A 23,263-nucleotide genomic window follows, 5' to 3' on the forward strand; every position below is an offset into this window, starting at 1 on the left:
GCATGCAATTCGAAAACATCGCAGGAAATTGGTTTAGCTCCGCTCGTCAAAAGGAGCCGTGGATGTTTTGTTTCTACCCAAAATTGCGAATATATTGAACGATCAAATCTTATCTCCCGTAGAGAAAATGTTTTGACAATGCCGCACAGATCGAGATAGATAAGTCTTAACGCTGCTGATATTCACAATCACGAATCCAAAGTTACGATTCATACCAGCGTAACATTGATTACGAGTAATCTAGTTCGGTGATTAAGGGTGACTCGTGTTTGTTTAAATGTTTCATTTTTTTTTTTTGCTGGGATATGTTTTCGCAATACCAAAATTCACGTGCGCAAAATTAGGTAAAAACTCCTGAGGTAATGGAGAAAAGGAAAAAATATAAAGAGACAAGATTGAAAATTCGCTAGATACTCGACGGTCGGTCGAGGATGAAAATGTGATAGAAAAAACAATAGCTTTATAAATAATTAACGAGTAGTTATAAATTTGGGTGATGTATAAATTTAATAAATTTGCACATGAATCGGAACTTGTAATTATTCGCAATGACGAGACGTTTGGAATTCGGGAAAATTAGCGATACTTTTAACGGAAAAAAAGCTCAGAATTGAACACGCAATTTTTCATTAAATTCAAGAAACCCGATAGCGTGGATTGTCAAGAAATCAGTTATCGACCGCAGAATATGATACTAGGATCATGACTCGCGTAATCTGTTTCTTAGACATGTGTGGCAATATAACTTCTTTCGCAATACATATAATTTTCAGAATTCCGGTATTCAAAGAATTCGCATGTAATCGGTTGCTCGTTTGACTCATTGTTCGTGATGAAATGCTATATATATATACATATATATATATCGTACCATTATTATAATATGCGACAATGATCATGAATCAATTCTTCGGTGACTCGAAACACAATGATTCGAAACGAAAAATACAACTTGTTTAAATTTACTGTTTTCTTTTCTCTTTTCTTTACTTTTTCTTCACAGAGTTTTATCTAATCATGAATTCCTAGCATAAGATACATCATTACACACGAAAATCATAGCGATTCGTCATCGTGACATCCACAAATCGTTTGTTACGTTTCTGACATCGTTACAATGTATTCTCGAATTTATTGCAAACCCGTGCCAATTATAAATCCAAATATCTATCTATAACGATACAAATATTGTTTCTCACAATTTTTTTATCACAAGTCCAACAAGTACTTCTCTCGGTACAATATAGTAACAAAATGAATCAATCTTATAAGTGCAAGCATAAATAATCAACCCACGTGTGCTTCGTTATATAATAACAATAATAAGAATACAGGTATAGTATATAAAATTCTGATCGCATGGCGCGCGAGTAAATTATCGAACAAATTAGAACAGGGAATAATTTTAACCCGAATCGAGTAGAACGAAGGTAGGTATACCCGAGTACCAAACTTACCGTATATAGTCAGAGAGACAAGAATACGAGCATTGGGTACCTACGTTGTGTAAAATCGCAACGGCGACGTGTATATATCGGCTGTGCATGGAGTATAGTGGTATACTAGAGGGAAGGGAAGGGAAGGGAAGGGAAGGGAGGAGAGGGGAGAGGATTCCCCGGGATTTTGCACGTCTAAAAAAAAGCGTCGTCTTCGCCGTGTCCGTCCCTCAGCAACCGCGGAGATCTCGTGACGGTGGAGGATGAAGTGCGCGTCGGGCCCAAAAAGGATTCGGGACCGAAGTGGAGGGGGAGGATAAATGGGACTACAGCCACGCGTCGATGATACAAAATATATGTATAAATGGTACGTTAATACGTATGGCGCAAAAACAGAGCAACGACAAAAGCGTATCGAGAAAAAAAAAAAAAATAGGTACAAAGGAAAGACGGTGAGTCATCCGCCGCTGCATAAGCGCCGTGTAACGATGCAGTGACACGTATGCACAATACTCGAATAAAGAGTATTCTGGATCTTTCTTTATGGGTATGAGACAGTGTAATAAATTATTGCATGGATAATTGATACGAGACGTTGATTTAACCTGGACAAATAATATAGAGTGGGATAATACCGATCGCAGTGTTTTCCGCAATGAAAAATTCATTTTTCTTTGTTCGATTATCCAGGAAAGCTGATACGATCGAACCTCTGTGATTATGCTGTGTCGAACTTTGCAAAAAGATGTTCACAATCACGTTGGGCGGTTGGATTGTAGAATTATAGGATCTTGTAATCGGATGCACGGATGTTGTGACAATTCGCCGATATCGTCAGGGGGACAAAAAGGCAGGGGCAGGTGCGTACCGAACAGTGGTGACTTATTGTTAGTCCAAACCGAAATCGATAGTATACAGCAGTGCGTGCATCGTACACGCGTGAATTGAGTCATGCACGTATCGAGCACGCCACATTTTTAACGAAATTCGGGAAAACGGGAGTATTGAAGACCTGCGATAGTCAGAGGATCGATATATTAACATTTCAAATTCTAAGCACCGTTGTCATCGGATTTCTATCAACCTCGTGCCACTCCGTATACAGCAAGCTTCAGGGGGTGAAAAAGCTTGGTCGTTAATGAAATCAGAGGAAAGAGGGGCGTTTGAAAAGTTAGTATGTATAAGTACGTGATCGATACGTAGTTCGAACGAATGTCTGAATGTCGCGTTTCCTGCACGAGTGCCATGCGATCCTGCCGTGTTTGTGTAAAAAAGCTTCGCCTCAAAACGCGTTTTAACCAATCCCGACCAATCCTTAAACCGACTGCAGTATAGTACGCATAGTTGAATGAGCGAAAAAAAAGCTTTTAGTTTTGCCTCGGTGATAGCATAAATGCCAAGAAACTAATAACGATCGCTGCAGATTCACTGTTACCAGTTGTTGCAACGAAAAAACTTCGGTATCTCTTTCTCTCTCTCTCTGGAGGTCCGAAAAATTCCCAACAAACTGCTGGCTCTCAGTCGTTCCTTCATTTTCCCGCGAAGACAATGGGCTAAGGTTCGGTTCTCGACATTGTCCGAATGTCAGCTATATAGAGGAACACGTAAAGCGGTACGTCGTCTCGTTGCTAGGTATGCGGTATACGTGCACACGCACGCAAGCGTGTGTAAGACACGTTACATGTGCGGCACATGTACGAAAGACCGTGTCATGAATGAATTTCAATATATAAAAAATACGGGGATACAGTTATTAGGGTAGCTAAACACGCTCAATTTAGAGAAAAAACACTATACCAACCTCGTCTTGAACCTCTGCGTGTCATCTTGACCGGCCCACATTTTTTCTCCTTGTAATACGCGACGAAGACTTCCGAACTTGACGAATCTTCTCGTTCTCCTAGTCGGTCGACAGTCGGTTCGCTCTTATGACAGAGTCGGTACGATTCTGGGTTAATTGGCTCGGGTCAGATCAGAGTCGACGTTCCGTTCTGTCACAAGTCGCAGATTAAACGAACAAGACGCTGTAGGTGTACCGATGCCTGACACGTCGATCAACCTGCAGCACGATTACCTTTTCACACTTTGTATATACTCGAGTAAATTCTCCCTTCTACGGGAGAGCTTGTTGCGTGTGGTTATTTGATCTGACACCGACTCTGCTTGCTCGACTTCTGCTTCGTTCGCTTCTTATCTCGCAGCGCGAAGTAGCGATAATAGAGTACCTACTACCGATTGCGGGTGACGACGAGAAGAGAGCTTTACTCCGATGTGTACGTAACTTTACTTCTGCAGTGGTTACAAGCACAAGGTGGCGGTTCGGAAGCGCGTACGCGGCGACAAGAACTCGCGAGTTGTCTTCTCGGTTGGCTGACTGGATGGCTGGCTGGTTGGCTGGTTCGTTGTTGGTTGGTAGGTTGTGGAATACTGGAGAAGAGATTGTGTGTGCGGGCCGAGTGGATCGCCCGGTGCGCCGAGCTGGCTTGATGATTGTACGAGTGTGCGTACGCGTACACACACATTGAAAAAAAAAACGCCTCGAACCACGTATGTACGGTTAAGTTCACACGTGCCACTCGATTGATCCGCGACAAAGTTTAAGCTCGTTACGTGAAGTTTCGTCCACAGTCGAATGTGTCGTGGATTCGCAAAAATTTTTTGCTTAAAATGTCCAATTCGTGTTCATACGCACCTCGCTACGCGACGAGGATACGGGATTTAAATTGGTAACGTTGTCGTGACGTACGCGGGTTTATGGGAAATATTGTTTTCCGCAGGTTATAGGATTGTCTGAAATTTGGTAAACCGTAATGGAGCATGAGTTTAAATTAAGTAACGTTAACGTCACGAAACATAGGGAAGAAATTCATTGTTTTCCAATTTTAGACTGACTTTCAAGAAGTTGGCTTTTGAAAAATAGTTGTATCTATGGCTGAATACATTTGGGTTACCAAAATTCCGACAATTCTTATGGTGCGAAGCAAAGATTTTTCTTGAACATGCATCGTTGCAGTAACGTCACTAGCTTCAATCGCGTAATAGAGCAGGACGTCCTCGTTCTCTGAAAACCCTACTTTCTTCAGTCATTCTCAAGTTGCAAGTCAAAGACTTTTTTCCTCATAATTTTTCGTCAAGTTAACGTTACTAACTTTAACCTTATACACGGATTGTGACCCAACACTTTCAAGTCCTTCACCAAAACGTTATCGCGCTATCCCAACGAATACCGCAAATACGATGACGTCGAGATGATCAGCTCATGCATATTTTGAGTGATTCACGTGTTGTGACAAGTTTCTTCTTTCCCTTATTTTTCTACTTCACATTCCTCTCCGACATTTTGTCTGTGGATCGTCTTTCCGTGCGCGATAGTCAAGGTAGGCTGTAAACGCTCAATCTGGATCCAGGTTAGGTATAACGTCATAAAGATGAATCGCTTTATCGCGATACAGTATCGTGTGTTCTTTATCGGTACTTTTTATCGCTGCTGTATATATATTTATGTCAACTTTTATTTATATCTGTATGTACGTTTCAATGAAATGCCAAGTACGTTGAATCGCGAGTTACCAAATTTAGACCAAGCGTTTTAAAATAAACAATCCTCGTTCCTGATTGTTTCAATACTTGTATGGATGAATTTGTTTTACTGCAGTCAAGAAAGAAGCAACGTATCAGTAAAATAACTTGCTACCTTTTATACTATAGCTATACGACTTTCAACCGCCTAAATATAAAATTGTCTCGAAAGAATTATTCTGCGATCCATTTCAAAACAACACATAAATGAAATGATAAACGCGGAAAGAATATCATTTTTGTTCAAATTCAATGAAAAATCGCAATCATTAATCAGCATTGCAATTTGTTCAAACTGCTCACTGTAAAATATCCCATATACGATTTTGAGCAACGCTGACTGCAAAGCACGCGTTTACCCAAAATTGACTTATTTCTATACCTCGTATTGGCAGAAAGACAATTAATTTATAGGCAGAAAATAGTAAAAAGATCTAACATTGCAATAATGAGAAAGTATAGGGTGACCAACAATTATAATCACATTAAGTGGCAGTATTATCACCTTTTCTTTCAATTTCAATAATATTTAAACCGTTATCGATAACTGTATCAGAACTTATCGAACTTTTCCAGTAACTGTTGCCAAATAAAATATCTCTAAAGGTGGGTTTGAAAATCAGGTTAAAAAAATGGGCAAACGAGTCTATACAAGGTCCGTCATGCGGGCGGAGTTGAATTTCCAAATTTGGAAAGTTCCGAAAGCGCCTAATTCCGAATTTTTCGTGGTAAGATTTGAAGTAAGGAAAGCAATCTTTGAAAAAATAACAAAGTTTCGAATGGTCGGAAACCCGAAGGTTCAAGATTCCAAAATGCAAGATCCCGAAAATTCAAAGTTTCGATAGAGTAAAATTCCGAATGTTAAAATACACTCACACAGCGTTAAAACCAAAAATTATAATGACCAAGATTCCGAAGATAAAAATATCGAAAATCCAAAACAAAGAAAGATCAAAGCGGTGAATTTTCTCCAAACCAAAAATTCACAGAACTAAGAATCTTGGATCATTTAGAGTTACGATGTTTCAGATTTTAATTTTCTTATTTTCGCACTTTCGCATAAACTTTAACTTGTACTTTAAGTTTCGCCACCAAATTATCGCGAATTTCTCGCTCTTCAAGTTTTTCAAATTCGGAATTTCCGCCCCTCGTCGTGTGTACGGACCTTTCGCAGAGGGTTGCAACAATCAACAACTGTATAACCGTGCATCGAGTAAGTACAGGTGTGCGAGCCTCGCGTGGTAGCAATACCGTAAAGTTTCTGACCCACGCACAGGCTTCACGACCATGCAACGAAACGAACGTGGCTGCAGGCAAGCCGCACAATCACCCAGGCGAGAGAGACTGTCTACTTTTTTCCCTCTGTAATACGGTGTATGTATGTATGTGTGCGCGTGTGTGTGTGTGCCTGCCTGCGTGAGAGAGACAAGAGAACAAAGGGCGGCAGAAAATGCGTCACGAGACTAGCTCGCGCGAACTCCCGGGGCAAGGGAAAAGTGTGCGTGCCGAGAGGATCCCGTAGTATTACGAGGACTTTTAAGTACAGTGATTAGAGCATGTATAAAGAGTCGCGGTGGTTATTCCAGGAGGATTCTCTCGCAGCGGCGGCGGCGGCGACTCCGAGGAAATAGAGCACGCACCTTAATAAAAAAAAAATACTCAACGATTTTCCACCGTGGCACTCCCTGAAACGTTTTTTTAGGTTAAAGGAAAGAATTTTTTGAATCCCGGGGTTTTTTGAATTGAAAAAATAAAGTCAATTGTCTGAACGACAATTTTATGAAAACAAGAATACAATCGACGATCCAAAAATCAAATTTATTTCAACTAAAACAACGATAAGAAAACATTACTTTGGCCAATTTTGGTAAATTTGATAATATTTATATGGGTATATATTATATATATTCTCTACTACACTTAGGCGCTAATTGCAAAGTTAGTCATTGCATGTAACCATGGTAATAAGAATTTCAAATAAAGTGTGAAGGAAGAAAAATGAATTGCAGAGAGAAAAAAAAAATTATGACAAATTGACCAAACAAATCTGCGACGTTGTAAAAGAATTAATTTACTAAATGGAAAGACTTTTATGAATAATTACTCGACTGATTATTACACGAGTATCTTATAGTTCGCAATATTACAAGCATATACACTTCGCGTGTTTGTTCAACGATGCGTGACTTTGTTTTATGTCTATTTTTTCGTCTGTTTTTCATTTTTTGCTCCCATTCTTTGTGTCTAAAATTAGAGAGATTTTTCCTTAATCAGTCAGGCGATAATCACCGGTGCAAAATGAGCACGCGTCGGTCGGATCTCGTTAGTCTGCTTTAAAAAGGGTGGCGATGCGGCATGGAGCCCTTCAGAAAAGGTGGTTGTGACACTGATTCATGCATCACGTGTCGGCGGGTCGCAATTATTCGCGAAAAACGCAATTACGATGTTGATAAATTCACGTATATAATCATCCGATGCAACGATTCGTTTCAATGGAACTGCGACGATCCTTCACGCCTGCAAAAACGGGTCAAAACGTCGCAACGCCAATCTAATCTCTCTCGAACAAGAATTTCGTCGGGTCACGTGATTATATTTATATATATATAACGTATAATAATGAGACATTATCATGAAATATTGTAATTACATTCGTGAATTCATACGTATTTATAAATGCATAACGCGATGAGGAATATATTTATTTTTTGTTAATTCTTTTAAAAATATGAGGCTGAAATTAGTAACTTTAACATGAGAAAATATCAGGGAAAAAATCATTGTTGCACAATTTTAGAACGACTTGCAAGAAGTCGGCTTTGCAAAATATGAGAACAATTTTATTTATCATGGTTTACTTTTCAGATATTCCTAAAAGTGAGAAGTAACGATTTTTCCTAAAGTCGAATCGTTATATGTAGTAACGTTACTGACTTCGTCCTCATTTAAACATTCTGATACGCGAGTTCAAAGAATCACAGAAGATTCTTTTTCGAACCGTGGTATAATTTATTCCACTTTGGAATTCGCTTCGCTTCTTTGTAGAAGACTGATTTCTTTTTTAACTTTTTTTGTTTAAGAAAATTTTTCTCAAGAGCTCTGCAAATATTTGTCGTAAATGGAATGCAGGTAAGTAAGCAGGTATCATATATTGGTATGAATTTCGTTAGTGGAATTTTCTATTATAAATATATACATTATATGACAATATGATATGAGTGCTGAATAATAAATCAGAATTTAATGATCGTACGAAGACGATGAGAAAAAAGAAATACTTGCTACATATTATATTATATACGTATAAGGTACCTATGAGATTTCTATTTTTATTTCCCTATTTCGTGCATTTTTCTGAAATAAATTATTACGAACCCCGCAGTCATGGAAATTGCACCGACAATTGAAGCAGCTCGAGTAAGAAGAAACAGCGCGAAAGTTTCATTGTTTCACAGTAAAACAGCACGTTTTTGCCTTCGACAAGCTGGTAAAGGAATAATCATTACACATTTTTAGAAAACCATAATTTTCACTCGGTTTATGCACGTGTCTTATAACAGTAACGTAAGTATACCTGGAAAACAGATAATTCAGCTATAACGGAGGGTGAGTAAAGTGCAGCCAACGATCTCGGATTCTACCTACAACAGCTTGAACACAGCGCGCGATGAATTCCAGAGTCTATCTTTCTTTTCACGGCGTTTTAGAAAAATGCGTTCTTAAAAATGCTGTCGATGTCGCTTGAAACAATAAAACTTGTACGAAAGAAAGAAAAGGCCGAACAAGGTTCGAAAAAAATTTGGTAAATGTAATCGAAATGTTGAAATCGTAAAAAAATCGACAACTCTATACGATAAAATTTGAAAATTGATAACATAATTTGATAATATGCGAATTGGAGAAAATTCAGAATTCAAAAATCGAGATTAATTAATGCTTGAAATTTGATCGATTACTTTTATACCGAGTTCTGCAAGGCTTTACAGAAGTTTATAAGATTTACGTATAGTGGTAAGCCTTGAGTGAATAAAAACTCGCATGATCCGGTTAAGAAACGGCGGATTTCCTCTTATGCAAGTTTTGCAACGTGTCAGGCTGCATGCGCACAATTAGTTATACATACGAGTCAGTACCCATGCACATTAAGCGGTCAAATTAGTTCTGCAATTTTTTTTACCACGGATTATTTCAGGTATACCTAACGTTACACGCGTAAATTATTGTACAGTAATTGCGACTTTGCATTCTTGTGAAAGAAATTCTCAGCAAGCACGAATGGGAAGTAGAATATTTCTGAATTTAAGAAAACTTTGCCGATCGATCATAACTGCGGACAAAGAAGTTTATTGACAGTAAATATAATTCAGAGTTCATAATCGGAATTCCGATTAATTTTGTCGATTTTTCGATTAATCGAGAAAACAATTGGTCAAAGCTTACGATCAATCGATTAATCACCGATCCCTGATTAAAGCTTAATTTTTTCTTTGTCCTACAAAAAGTCCTGATTCGATTGCTTGGAATTCGAAGAATCGTACAATTCTAACCAAATTGAAAAGTGTGTTCCAGCCTGACAGAATCTTGTCGCAATTTGCCAAACACTTTCGAAAGCGTCGTTCCCCGTAAACTTTCGGATTAAACGATATTGCAAAAGCTGTCGGGGAAAAAAGTTGCGGTGCATTGTCCCTGCAGGATCGCGGCGCCTACTGCCTCCTCACATTCGCCAACGCAACTCCGGAGGACTGGCCATATATGGATTCGGTCTGCGGCTCCTTGATTCTAAGGCCTAGGGCATGCAGGAATTGTGCAGGTATACACGCGCGCTTCACGCTTATGTATTATACGTCACACATTCAGACGGGTTATAAAGAACGAGGACGACTGATCGGCGAGGAAGTATAACGAGACAGATTACCCGCTTGGGGATTAGGAAAAATACGTACGCTCAGTTAGGATTACAATTGCAAATTAGCTTCGACAGCAGCAGCCGCAGCAGCAGCCGCAGCCACCTCAGTGGTAATTACAGAACAAGAAAGAAAGAGTATTAATAAGGTGTGATAAAGAACCGACAAAGTCTGTATAACATACAGCGTTCTTTTCATCTTTCAGGCTAGTGTGTCGATTTTCTCTCCACTCAACGTAAAACCAAATTTCAGGCTAATTACATGAGCCTAATATCGACAGTTTATTCTCTCCTTTTCCCTTTCTGCGAACGAAACGCATAATATATGTTAAATCTATGTATACCCTTGGTGAGAGCTGAATCATTCGACCAAGTAAGCGTATAAGGTACACGTAACGTAAAGCGAAATTGTTCCGAACGAAATGATCGGTGAATATAGTCGGCAGCGATTTTCAAGATTTGCACGTAGGTGCACGGAACGTGATTTTGCAAATTGATCTGTACGAGCACGTGGGATGCGATACGGTCAAGGTAGCGATCGGGAGCTTTCACTTTCCTCGGCACGTATCGTCAATGTTCAATTATTATTTTCGGCAAGTGGAAGATCGCAAATAATTCGTTCGGTGATGGAATTTTCCACCGCTACCAATGGTTTTGCAACGCGAATTAAAAAATTTCACACATCTATTGCTCCGTATTATTTCGATTAACGGATCAGCCGAAACTTCGCTGCAACTCGGCTCGCATTATTTACATAATATAAAATTACCCGATATCCGTAAGTCATTCGATACACATTCGCATTTTTGAGGGTAGGACAAGACGTACGTACGGCTTCTGATGAGACAGCAGTGGACAATTAATTATAGTTGCAAGGAAAGGAAATTGGTACAGTTTTCATTAGATACAGGCATATAAACCGTCCCTGACGAGTGTCAATGCCTAATTTCTCAGCACCGATAATTAAGCCGACGATACACGTATAAATTGTATTAGTTAATGTGCGATAAAATTTTCGATTGAAATTGGACTTTTTTTTTTAAAACCGTTTCAAAACAAGACTGAAGTTATAGTATCATTAAAATATCGCAAAATTATATCGAGAGAAAAGTCGCTGGTATTTTTGAAATTTTAGAATAAGTATTCAAAAAATCTGATCATATTTTGATTTGTTATAGTTTACTGAATATCGGACAATCTTAAAATTGCGAAAAATAAGAATTTTTCTGAAGATGGATAGTTAAAGTACCATTACTCAATTCCACCCCATGTTTCAAAGTTACATTAAAAGATGGATAAAAATTGGATAAAAAAAAAAATGGTAACGACTTGTAACTTCGTTACCGGCAGAACCGAGACGAAAAAAAAAAAAAAACAAAACCGCAACGCATCATGACTAAGAACGGAAAAATTTACTGAAACAATTGTCGACGAATTGAAAAAAAGACTAGGCCGTCGTATACGGACAGAGGCGCGATCTGTAATCAATGCGGGCGACTTGAGACCTCGACTCGACGAGTAAGTAAGTGTTCTTTAAGATTTCAAGTTCCCGACGTCGGTAATTTGAAGATCGACGACTCTCGCACTCTAATCTCTTTCCAGCATAGGATTGCATAAATAGACACAGCATCTACACAGCATTGTGTAGAAAAAAAAAAAACCTCGAGTATGTCCAAAGTTAGTACATCTCAGAGATTGAAAATGACTAAAGTGAACGCCCTTCGTCGTGTGTAATTTATGTTCAGCTGCAGATCTAAATTCGTTACGGTTACGAGAATTTCGGTACAGACCGCATCGTTAATGAACGGGATTAAAAAAATATATCGTATGCAACGGTTCTCGGTTTACATAAGGCGTGTCATATCATTTTACGTAATAACGCATAAGAGGCACCAAGCGTTGAGGTAAAAACTTGTCCATTATAGGATGTTCATTTCAACCGGTACAGTTATTCGACCATAGCTCTCGCATATTTTTAGATCCACACAGCGCAATAACTTTTCTCAAATTCCGCTACAGACATCGTATGCTAGTTTTATCCCTCCTAGAGCGTAATTCATACAGTACAGTTTTGTATGTGTGCAAGTTCGACCAGCGATTAATTCAACAATGCATTTTAATATCTCGATCGTATCCATGCGCAAATAACCGCCTCATCCTTTCATTGTATTTGTGGTTCGTCTCCTCCTCCCCACCTTGAAGTCTTCCTCGAGACGCCGGCTGGCGTTAAAGGTGAAGTAAAAAATGACAGCAGTCTTCGGCTTCGCCTCCCTCCCCCCCCTTCATCCTCCCAACATCCGACGGTTTCACGTCTGGCCCGGAGCAGACGGTACGAGCAGCACCTGTCGGTCGTTGAATCCTGCACGCGGCGACGGGATTTGTGAATAAAAAAGTGACGATAATTGTTCGCTGAAAGAATGAGCAAACGCAAGACGGCGGCGATGAGGCCAGATTTTTTTTTATACAGTTATAAGATAAACCGTTACACTGTCTTCGTCGCTTCTTCTTTATGTCTATATCTATCGGTTCCTAGGTAAAGTATACGAGAGAACCTGGCGAATATATCCGGATTTATCCGGTTCGGACTGCTTTTGTATGCAGTATTGTAAATCTGATTGATTATATTTCTTTGTGGTGGTATTTGGTGATAGCGTCCGGTGAAGGATTTTTCATGGAGATTAAAATTATGTATGCATACAAATACGCACACGCATACATACAAACATACATGTATTTTCTTCGCCATAAGGAACACAAGGCGTAAAGTATTCGATGACGAATGCTAATCGCAAATCGTGCCAAGTTCGCTACTCATGGGCAAGAATGTAGCAGGAGAGGTCGACAGGCTCGTTGTCGGAAGTTATTAGAAACACGAGATCGGTTACAAACAAAGAGCTGTCACAACGTTGACTCATCGGTTCGACACGATGATTAACGACGACAGTTGTGTCGCGGTCCGGGACAAATAGGAGGAGGTTTAGGTAAAGATTCGAATGGATTCGCGGAGGAATAGATGCGGATGCGAATCTGTGACAATGATAAAATTTATACCCCCCCATGGGGTCCTCAAACCTGTAGGGTTTCGAGTATTGAACCGAGAGACACACGTTGCTGTATTGGGCAAATTTCGGAATTTCATGAATAGCGTGAAAGTTGTACTCACTTGCTGGAGTTGCGGGTGCCGTCTTTCAGACCTTGGAAGGTTCCGGTGGACGTCATTGCTGTTTATCGTGAGATTAGGAAAGAGCGAAGATCCTGCTTTACACACGACTGGGCGAACCACGGCTTTTACTCGGCGAACGAAATCAAATACCACTCGGCAATGCTATTGGTCCGTTAAGGAAATAGCACCAACGCGATGTTACTACTCGCGTCAAGTAAGCGACACAATAATAACGCGGCAACGACCGGAATATTCGCTACGTCAAACGGAAGTTGGTCGCTTCACGAAATTCCTGCAAACTAACGCTTGCGGATGCCAGTCGTAATTTCAACCGCACGTTACGAGGGACGGAGTAGTTTCGACAACTTCCGCTAGGGGCTCTGCTTCTGAGTTCTATCGCCACTTCGAATTGAGACTTCGAAATACTTGAATCGGCATTTGCCTTTTTAAAGGTAGCCAACAGCAAGACGAAGAAGTTCATACGTGAAGTTGACCGAAGGCTGTTAAAGACGGTTACCCTAATGGGGGTGTGTCTTATGGGATTGCATGTTAAACCATAACAGTGTGTCAAGCGGTTCCCGTCGATAAAGAAAATACCAATAGGGTCTCTTACTGTCTCAAAGCCACTTACCTGCCGAGTACTGATCCGACTTCCAATTCTTCTCCGTCAACTCTGTGGCCTCTGTGGTTATGAATATTTTGCGAATTCATTGTTATATCCCGACAATATTTCGAGTCCAAGAAACGCTTAGGCTCAATCTCAAAAGTTTTTTTCTGTACCACTGAAAAATCGCACTCCAAAACTTGATCTAATAACTGGAAAATAATCGTTTCAAATATACCTACACATCGCGCAGCGTAGTATTTACAATCAAACTTTTGAACAAAAGTTTTAGCATTTTTTCACAGTAATGCGTTCTGAACTAGGTCGATACTAATTCTGAGAAACAACGAGAACCTTTCTTACGTAAATTGAACGTAATTTGAGTAAGAATATCGATGCTGCTGCAGATTGCTTTTGAACAGACGTCTTCGTATTTTAACTATTACAATTCAACATGGCGGATCTAACATTTATAATTTGACCATGGAGTATGTGCATTATGAAAACAGCGAGTATCGCTTCTACAAAATTCGTAATTCTACGAGTGTAAAATGAATTACAAAACTTACAACAATTAAATCTAAGTATAACACATATTGGTGGTGAAGTACACGTGAAACTGTAGCGTATTTCGATGGTTTTTTATTCGCTTGAATTCGGGTGAAAATGTTAAACCAGGCAGTCATCGAGGCTTTGTACTCCGCAACTTACATCGAAAATTACTTGGACTGCGTTGAAAATCTTCCAAATGATCTTCAAAGACACGTCTCTCGATTACGGGAGCTGGACGCTACCTGTCAAAGTAATTAATTCATCGTCACTTTACAATAAAACAACCCTTAATGAAATAAAAAACTCTGCTACTTTCCGCTGTTTCAGCTATATTTCACTTTTTTCTGTTTCATATTTAAGGTTATACTGTAACTCTCTTTTGTTCTAAACCGCTGCGTAAACGTCGCCAGTATCTCCACAAAAAAAAAGCAAGCAAATATATGTTCCCAAATACGTTGATTTTAATTTCATTAATTTCGAAATTGGAGGTCAGGCTAATTGACAGATTTTGTATTCATCCAATTGAGTTCAGACATTCGCCAGAGTGGATGTGTAACCACAACTGACCAAAAATTTTGAATATGTTTTAGGCTATTTGAGAGACGTTGATCAACAGCAAGATATACTGCGAAGCGACGTTGATATGTCAACCTGGAGGCGAGCGTTGCTAAAAGTTCAACAAGCCCTAATAGCGGCGCAAGAAATTGGGGATGAAAAATTGCAGATAGTACAACAGGTTCAAGATCACATTGAGAATAAGTCACGTCAATTGGATTTGGACTACCGCAATTTAGGTATATTGCGATATATCTTATTAATCTACCAAAAATTAGCACCCTTTACCTTGTGTCTAAAACATAATTTCTGGTTTATCACAGACTTTGGCAAGGAACAAGAAGCCGCAGAACCAGCACGAGATTCTAATGCAAACGTCAACGCGGCAACAACTGGAACCGCCAACACTTCTGAGAGGCAAACAAAGCGGACTAGAAGGCCTAGAAATGATACTTTGGTTGAATCTGCGCATGCTATGGACATAGTTGTCGCAACAGAGACTCGTTCAGCTACCTTGGCTGCCGCGAATACAGGATCGCAGAAAAAGGCAGCTGCTGCTACTACGGGAAAGAAGAAGAAGAGGAGGCGCCAGGTTACTCAACAAAGTCAACATCGGGAAGATACTCCGCCACCGCCTGAAGATGCCATAGATCCTGACGAGCCAACATATTGCCTTTGTGATCAGATCTCATACGGAGAAATGATCCTCTGCGACAATGATCTGTGTCCTATAGAGTGGTTCCACTTTTCATGCGTCTCTCTAAGCACGAAACCTAAGGGAAAATGGTTTTGTCCAAAATGTAGGGGAGACCGACCAAACGTTATGAAACCTAAGGCTCAGTTTCTCAAAGAACTTGAAAGGTACAATAAAGAGAAGGAGGAAAAATCATAGCATTAAAAATAGTGATGGGAATAAAATGGTAAACCCATTATTTGATTGATTCGTCATTGTTTGTCCAATGATTCCGTTTTATTTATTACAGAATGATTTAGATATTCTTTGAGACTTACAATGCATGTTTAAAAAATCTATTGCTGGAATTATATTGACCTCAAGTTTTTTTCATCGGAATGTTATCAACCGATGTTCAGTTTCCTTCAGAATAATTGACTATTCAGTTCACACAACATGAAAATCTTTCAAACACCAATTTTACTATTTTCAACCATAATACACAGTTAATGTTTAGTGTTATATTTAAATGTGTTGAAGTTAATTTTATGATTTTAGCATGATTAATCACGTTCACTTCACTTTTAACTTGATACACATCTAAGGTGTTGAGCTCATCATTGGTCTTCTCGTGTTAAAAGTATTATTACCTTATTTCACAGGAATTGAGTCAAACCCCAATTTTGTTGATCAGTTTCCGAGCATTTTTATTTATTCTCTTGCAGATTGGAATTAAGTTGAACTATGTAAATAAATCGTAATGAAAATTTATTCAGCAGAAAAGTATTTCTTTAAACTACAATACGATATTTAATATTGTGAATGAGCGTATGGCGACCAGCAAGAATAATGTATGATATGGAATATCCAATAAAATGTTCCACTTTCTCGTTATGTTTATCAGCTAAAAGTAACTACAGCAGTTACGAAATAAATCTGTCATCATATCGCAAAATTTTCTTTACTTCCAGCTTGAATAAAATATATAGATTTTGTTCATCCTTTATCGTAATTTATAACATGAATGAATTCTGCGTTTAAATGGATGAATTTTCCTTGTTACATATAAGAGACGCGTGGTGCTACATTACATCAATAAAAGGAGCATTAGATTTTTAAATAGATAATTAATGAATTATCTTTCTATTCAACAGTGACTTGATAATATTTACTACACATCACTCGATGCTAAGATGATATAGATATACAAATATGTATATAATTTTTATACAATTGGTATTTGAGAAATATACAAATCAATTTAAGTACGTTCAGAACGTTAAAGGCTAGCCTTGGCCGTGCAGCGATAATTCATTAAATGAAATACCTAATACGAATAATAACTTTCGAAACAAGTGCACAAGCAAATTTACCAATTTAATCATTTGCATAATTGGGTCAATGTCGAGATATAAGCAATAACGTATTATTTAGTTACGTCTAGTCGTTTGTTCCAGAGTATTATTTGACCCTAATTGAGAATTGCATCTGAAATGCATCCCGAGTTGCGTATTAAATTGATAAGTGTTTTTGTAACATTTGTTAATAAAGCCTGAATCAGCAGCTATACCAGTGTTCCATTATTAATCCCTACAATACGTTCAAAATCGAAACATTCTGTTCTTAATACCGTATTGTACTATATTGCGTGGGTCTGTGTAAAAATGCAGAAAGCAATTTGAATAATCATTTTATTTGCTTAAAATACACGCAACAAGGTGTAATGGTTGTAAAAGTATTGCACAAAATTGTAGACATTGAAAAAACATTTATAGGTTTCCAGCTCAATTAAATTCTGGCTGAATGGATACCGGTGAATAAAGAGATTAAATATATTCCCTATCAGTAGACAAAGGTAAAATTTTTTTGACAAGGTTGAACTATCTAAATATAATTCCACAATAACCATTTAATCAAAAAGTATCTTGTCATTTGAACTGCCCTCATAGACCAATAAGACGTCATTGAAGCAGCTCAGTTTACAGATTACAGTGACAATCACAAAGTAAATTTATCATGAAATTATATACGTGTATACCTGAATGTAAGCCATCTATACTTAATAATGCGTTACCTAATGTCAGCGGGGATCTTCTGTGTGACTTTCTTGAAAGTTGAGCCAAGACTGTTCAACAACTGTGGCCACCCGTTTCTCATATTCCCGTTTATTTTCTTGATACAACTGTGCAGCTAGTGAATTTGCCGGAGAGTTAGGATTTGGTTCGTCCAAGAGAGACTGAAACACAGACAGTCTCAATGTCGTTCAAGAATGTTTGATGAAGAAAAAGAAAATGTGAACAAGTTGAATGGATAAAAATGCCCCGGTAATTTCAGATACACCAGCTATTACAAGCCAATCGCTGAATCACTTATCCCGTGTCCTTGCGGTAAATGAAAGAGAGTTGATGCTACTCATAAGACGTGCCATTATCGGGTCGTAATTTATACAAAAATTAGAAAAGAATGTATAACATTCTACCTATTGATGCAATGAAGTTAGTCAGTTAGGTTAACAATATTTCCTGATAAATCTATTTATTACCTTAATAATATAAAAAATATTCATTTACATTTTACGATGGATCTAATATTATGTTATCCAGTTTTACTTGGTTTGCTGTTTACTAAAGGGGAGAAAGAGAGGGAGAGAGAAAACTTTTTAATATCTGGTACTTTCTAATGTCTATGATTATATGAGAAACGAAAGAACAACAGTTTGAGATTCTGTGGAAAGCATTAACTATTGCTAAATGTGAAATTCGACCTGTACGCCGTGCATTGTTATTGAGTATATCATATTGGGTAAAAGTAATAAAATTGATTATATAATTTGAAATTATGCATTTTATTATACGTATGTATATATAGATGAATTTCGGTAATATATGAAGTACTAAAATTAAATAGAAGTACAACTCTGTGCCTGGTTTAGAGTGAAGAATCGTTTCTAGCACAGATACAACAAAACAATGCAATTCCCTAATATTAAATATTTCTAATTTTGTGTTCCAAATATTGAATAAATAAATACACAATTTAATAATAATTTATTATACAACATTGTAAAAATTCGCTCTAATGTTGCACATTGCATTTGTTGTAAGGAGGTTGTATATTCTTTTTCTTGTTGCAGGGTGTGACGTGCTAAGTCCTAGGTGTTAGCTTGATGGTAAGGCCCTCAGTGGCTGTAAATTCTTCCTCCGTCTTTGAAGACCATCGGCTGATTGATACATCGATAGTGACAACAGTTGCCACTAATCCACAAAACTCTGCTCCACGCAAGCCTTAACTCGTTTCTCATACTCACGTCGGTTTTCTTTGTAAAGTTGTGCTGCCATGGAGTTAGCAGGAGAGTTCGGATTTGGATCACTTAACAGCGACTGCAATAACATAAGTCGTACTTCTTAAATATCTATTTCGATCTCTTCGGACCTCATTATCATTCTGTCGAATAGAAGATCTACACCTATCACGTAATGATTTATAGGATTCCTGATGAACAGGCCAGATAGTACACATCAATTTCTGTGCTACTTCGTTCTTTTCCAACAACACTCTTTAGAGGAAAAATATTCTCAGTATCAAAGACCACACAAGCATAAAAGCAAAGGTGAAAGTCAATTCATAACAAATTCCTTGTCCTTTCTTCCTTACTTTGCAAGGTAGCTTTCACATAAAAATTAACCTGAAAAGGGTTGTTGAAATTAATGTGTGCTTTGGAAACTGTTTATCAAAAAATCTATTAATCACTAGTATTATTATTCCAGTACAACAGTAATACGACAGACATTGGGAAGGATTCGTTAATAAACTTCGTGCAAATTTAACTCACATTCTTCGAATTATATGTTAGCTCACTATTCTATGCATAAAGATTTTATACATTTCAACAACACGTTAATCAGACTTTTGAATTGCAACCGCTGTTAAGCACAAAAAAAATTTGCTTAGCGCAAATTCAGCGGTTAAGATTTATAGCGCAAGTTTGGTGAGAAGGTCAATGCGGACGGGTAAAAAAAAAATAACTACCCAAAGTTTCGTGGTTGTAAATTTATACATTTCTACCTTATTAATAATGCACTACTCTGAACCTTGATATACATATCAAAGTATTGGCTTGGATTTTGTTAATGCTGCATCATAAGGATTTAAAGTAATCCTTCAGTCATAGCGAGAAATTATTCTCGAAACACTGAATCTGTTAAGTCGAAATATAAACGAGCAAGTAGAAATAACTTTTGAATAGCTATTGATTTGAGTAGAATCAACTTTCAAAAATTAGGTAATTCCCATTCCAAAACATCCACAGCGTGGTATGTTTGTGTTCATAAAGGGTAATATTAATTAGACATAGGAGATATAAAATACCATGGTTAAAAGGTAGATGCAATAGGAGTTTCAGAATGGAATCACGCTATTTCAAACACAAGCAAGGCAGGGCTGAGCATTCATGTATTATCAGACATACCTGTATTGATGTCAGAATGGCAGATACGTCGTATGTTGGGCTCCAGCGATTTTGTAATATATCAAGACAGATTCCTCCATCGGCGTATACATTTGGGTGGAACATCTTACTGACAAATCTCACAGTCGGTGGTTTATTTGGATACTCCTCAGTAAACTCTATGGTTAGTTTAAACGTCCCATCTTCAAATGGAGTGTCATGTGGTCTGCAATTTGAGATAGTGATGAAAATACTTCAAAGATCCATTATATTTTTCTGTAATCAAATAGCTAAATGTTGAACTAACTATACTGACTCTATTAACAACTGTAATTTGGCTGGCATTTGACCTTGAAGCAACAATATACGTAGTGATTCATCCAAACTGATGAATAACTATACAGATGCTGGTCAGGTAATGCCATTCACAAGCTCAATAATAACAATCATATTATTATTTCTAAAATGGTATTATTTGATTGGTTGTTCGCTATCTTAAAAGATGAATTTGTAACGATCAATCATAGAAAATAAGAGTTAATAAATATTTGCTAAAATTGAATCAGCTGGAAATAATAAGTTATAAATATTTATGACTCATTGTAATCACAAAGAGGATAATTTTCTTACTGATCGATCTGTACATTATTATCATTTTCTTTCGTATTATTCTGCCTTACGAACACTTACCCAAAAATAACTGCATTCCAAATCATGATATTATTATCTGTTGGTGCGCCAGATACTCCAGTTGGTGGGTCTTCTTGTAACCTGCAAATAAAGCATAAGATTTGTCAAGCTTTTCGATAATTAACAAACAATCAAATCCTTATTCCATCTTTTACCGGTATTCTAACAGTTTTCACTTCAGACATTTGGTTCAATACCGAAGTAATTCTATTTGAATAAAAAACTAAATGTTTAATCATTATTCAATCGAAACAGTTTTTCTTGAAAGTAGCAAAATAAAGTTTAATACTCTCTACATAAAATTAGTTTACGCGTTAATGAAACATGACTGCCCAATGTGTACCATATTCAGTCATGGTCAAGTCGAGTCTGCATACAAATGTCGTCGGTTCAGCAACGAATCACGTTGATTAGCAATTTGAGGATAAACCAATGCTTGATGAACATTGAACAACGAACCACCTGAGGCTTTACAGTTTAGTTGTGCACCTGACGAGTTACTTAATTGAAAAATAAATTAGTCTAAGGGCAGGCGGTAGTTGACTCATCGCGACTAGCTGATAGCTGTTACTCATCGTGTTCCTTATACTACTTTGAGCAAGTCACAAGCATATTTAGGCGTGCAAAATTGCACGTTGCCAAATTAATGAGTAGATATATTTAATTTTCATTGAATTGCGAAAGAAAACAAAGAAGAGATCAGCCATAGGTTTCAACATCGACTATGGATAAGTGGAGGACATTGTGACAATGTGATTTGTCTGACCTAGAACGTCTAACATGTATGACATAAAGCATGGCGATAAAATTGCAATTTGAACATAAACCTGATGTAAAAGTGAACGATTTTCATCAGGAATAGGCGAATGGTTGGAGTAAACAAATAGTATAAAAAGGACGAGAGAGTTGTTTTAAGTGCACGAAAATACAACGTGTATCCTCTGCACCGTTCTCACGGCCTTCTAATAATAATTTCAGAGCACAAGTCACGGTGACGTTCGCAGCGGGTAAAACGTCGGTTGTGTTGGTGAATTGGTGAGCATGTGACCATCGTAACGAAACGCTTTTTAACGGGTTAAAACTCTATCGACGGGGATGACGGGGAGCAGTAAGGTTGAACCGATTATCACGATGCGACCGAGGGAGTTATTGGATTACGTACCTTTTGAAGTCCCTCATGAGTCTCCTTCTGGCAGGGGTGGACATCCCTTACGAATGGGCTGGTCACTTCTCCTCACGAGTAATGTGCTACGACGGGTTCGAGCCACCCAGCGAATCTTTAGCGCTCCTTGGCACACTACGCACGCGGCAGGTTTCTCCGAGAGGAATAATTCGAGAAACAAGGAAAAAGATACGCGCACAAACACCACAGCCGTAGAAGAGCACAATGGGTTTAAGAAAAAAAAGGAGGGAAATAAGATTTCAAAAAAAAAAAAAAAACCACGCAACGCGCTACGGTCCTTGACGTGCCGTTATTAACGCGGAAACGAGGACGAGGAGCATCCGTTGTCTTCCTTCTGCTGCGTATATCTCGTTCCCCCTGGACTAAAAGCTGCTATCTCTCGATGTAATACCGTTATATTATGTTACAAGAATTGTATCACATTTACTTCTCGAAACTTCTTTTAACTCAACACTGCTTACCCTACCGATAATTGTCTAATTTTACCCGACGCACCAGACCAACACTTGCCTACATGAAAAAGCCCATGTCACAGACAAATTGAGGAAATTCACTTCCTACACTACCAGAACGGAGAACAGTGTGACACACGGAACAGCGGCTGCTGCTGAGCTATTCGGATCTGACGACTGACGTCAGGAATTTAAATCAACCGTGGCGATTAATCGCTTTTACGAACCCAGACTTTCATCCCACACTCCGCGGCGATAAAAACCAGTCCAGAGACGCGTCGCGTCGCCGCGAAATTCGTTCGTCCTGCCACCTCTAGGTGAATTTAAGTTCAAGCTCCTGGTACCACTAAACCACGCAACATATCATACGTGGCGTATGCGCGGTTGCCTTTAGTAAGGCAAATTGTACTCTGTCTTGCTTTTCTTATCGTTAGTTTCCATTACGTTATTTGAAGAAATTTTTTTTCCCACGAGTTTGATACCAGACGAATAAACAGTCGGATTGGCTTTATGGAATATCATTGACCCTGGAAAGAACTTGTTGGAGTGTAGAATCAGAAATTTGTAACTGGTACCACTGCATTACTGAACATTGTTGAACATATAATTTTGAAAAACTGGTAAATTCGAAAAATTAACGACGGAGCCAGGAATCGAACCTGGTATCTAGCGATGCTTTACCGGAGCCTTACTCCACTAGACCACCTAGCCGCCCTGACTCTGATGTCGTTAATTCCTCTCATCACCAGTAAGTTCAAATTTGTTTTCTTGTGCTGTAGTATGTGTGAATATATAAAGTGTTCTTCCTCTTCGAGCACAACTGTAAGAATGTCTGTAAGTGTGTTTACATTTTGGAAACTTACGCTTCTAATGCGAAGCCCGTAAGACAGTCAATGACCGTCTAATAATTGAAATGCGGATATGCATTATCAATATTAATATTAATCACGAGGCATTTTTCATTGTTGAACATATAATTTTGAAAAACTGGTAAATTCGAAAAATTAACGACGGAGCCAGAAATCG

General features: G+C 38.2%; 3 protein-coding genes across 5 annotated transcripts in view; 1 reads left to right on the forward strand and 2 right to left on the reverse strand.

Annotated features, from left to right (window-relative positions):
• The window catches only part of Jupiter (microtubule-associated protein Jupiter), a 58,319-nt gene extending 44,988 nt beyond the window's left edge, over positions 1 to 13,331 (reverse strand). The window contains exon 1 of one of the 2 annotated variants that reach the window (XM_046622083.2): positions 13,082 to 13,331. In XM_046622083.2, the coding sequence (XP_046478039.1) occupies positions 13,082 to 13,137 (56 nt within the window). In that variant the 5' untranslated portion in view covers positions 13,138 to 13,331. Of the gene's footprint in view, positions 1 to 3,237; positions 3,873 to 13,081 lie in introns of those variants that run through there. The other variant, XM_046622084.2, reaches the window with a different exon arrangement.
• An 864-nt stretch (positions 13,332 to 14,195) lies between these two features.
• On the forward strand, positions 14,196 to 16,236 carry LOC124216947 (inhibitor of growth protein 1). The gene is made up of 3 exons (XM_046622079.2): positions 14,196 to 14,487; positions 14,828 to 15,031; positions 15,116 to 16,236. The coding sequence occupies exons 1-3, from the start codon at positions 14,352 to 14,354 to the stop codon at positions 15,682 to 15,684; spliced, it is 909 nt and encodes a 302-aa protein (XP_046478035.1). The 5' UTR covers positions 14,196 to 14,351; the 3' UTR covers positions 15,685 to 16,236.
• Positions 16,237 to 17,139: 903 nt separating this feature from the next.
• Positions 17,140 to 22,426, reverse strand: Ubc6 (ubiquitin conjugating enzyme 6). 2 transcript variants are annotated; one of them, XM_046622087.2, is made up of 4 exons: positions 21,765 to 22,426; positions 20,603 to 20,683; positions 19,934 to 20,138; positions 17,140 to 17,701 (listed from the first exon to the last, which is right to left on the reverse strand). In XM_046622087.2, the coding sequence occupies exons 1-4, from the start codon at positions 21,806 to 21,808 to the stop codon at positions 17,546 to 17,548; spliced, it is 486 nt and encodes a 161-aa protein (XP_046478043.1). In that variant the 5' UTR covers positions 21,809 to 22,426; the 3' UTR covers positions 17,140 to 17,545. The 2 variants fall into 2 exon arrangements, with proteins under 2 accessions (XP_046478043.1, XP_046478044.1); XM_046622088.2 differs by lacking the exon at positions 17,140 to 17,701 and adding an exon at positions 18,287 to 18,845 and having other exon boundaries at positions 21,765 to 22,417.
• Positions 22,427 to 23,263: the final 837 nt, after the last annotated feature.

This window comes from Neodiprion pinetum, chromosome 4 (genome assembly GCF_021155775.2).
Source record: "Neodiprion pinetum isolate iyNeoPine1 chromosome 4, iyNeoPine1.2, whole genome shotgun sequence".
Classification (NCBI taxonomy): Eukaryota; Metazoa; Arthropoda; class Insecta; order Hymenoptera; family Diprionidae; genus Neodiprion; species Neodiprion pinetum.

Bases quoted from the DNA above. Each gene is read 5' to 3' on its own strand.
- LOC124216947 (XM_046622079.2), top strand. From the start codon at position 14,352: ATGTTAAACCAGGCAGTCATCGAGGCTTTGTACTCCGCAACTTACATC. The intron at 14,488-14,827 runs GTAATTAATTCA...AATATGTTTTAG, and splicing joins GCTGGACGCTACCTGTCAAA to GCTATTTGAGAGACGTTGAT. The intron at 15,032-15,115 runs GTATATTGCGAT...GGTTTATCACAG, and splicing joins TTTGGACTACCGCAATTTAG to ACTTTGGCAAGGAACAAGAA.
- Ubc6 (XM_046622087.2), bottom strand. From the start codon at position 21,808: ATGTCCACCCCTGCCAGAAGGAGACTCATGAGGGACTTCAAAAG. The intron at 20,684-21,764 runs GTACGTAATCCA...CTTTATTTGCAG, and splicing joins CTCATGAGGGACTTCAAAAG to GTTACAAGAAGACCCACCAA. The intron at 17,702-19,933 runs GTATGTCTGATA...TCTGTGTTTCAG, and splicing joins CCATTCTGACATCAATACAG to TCTCTCTTGGACGAACCAAA.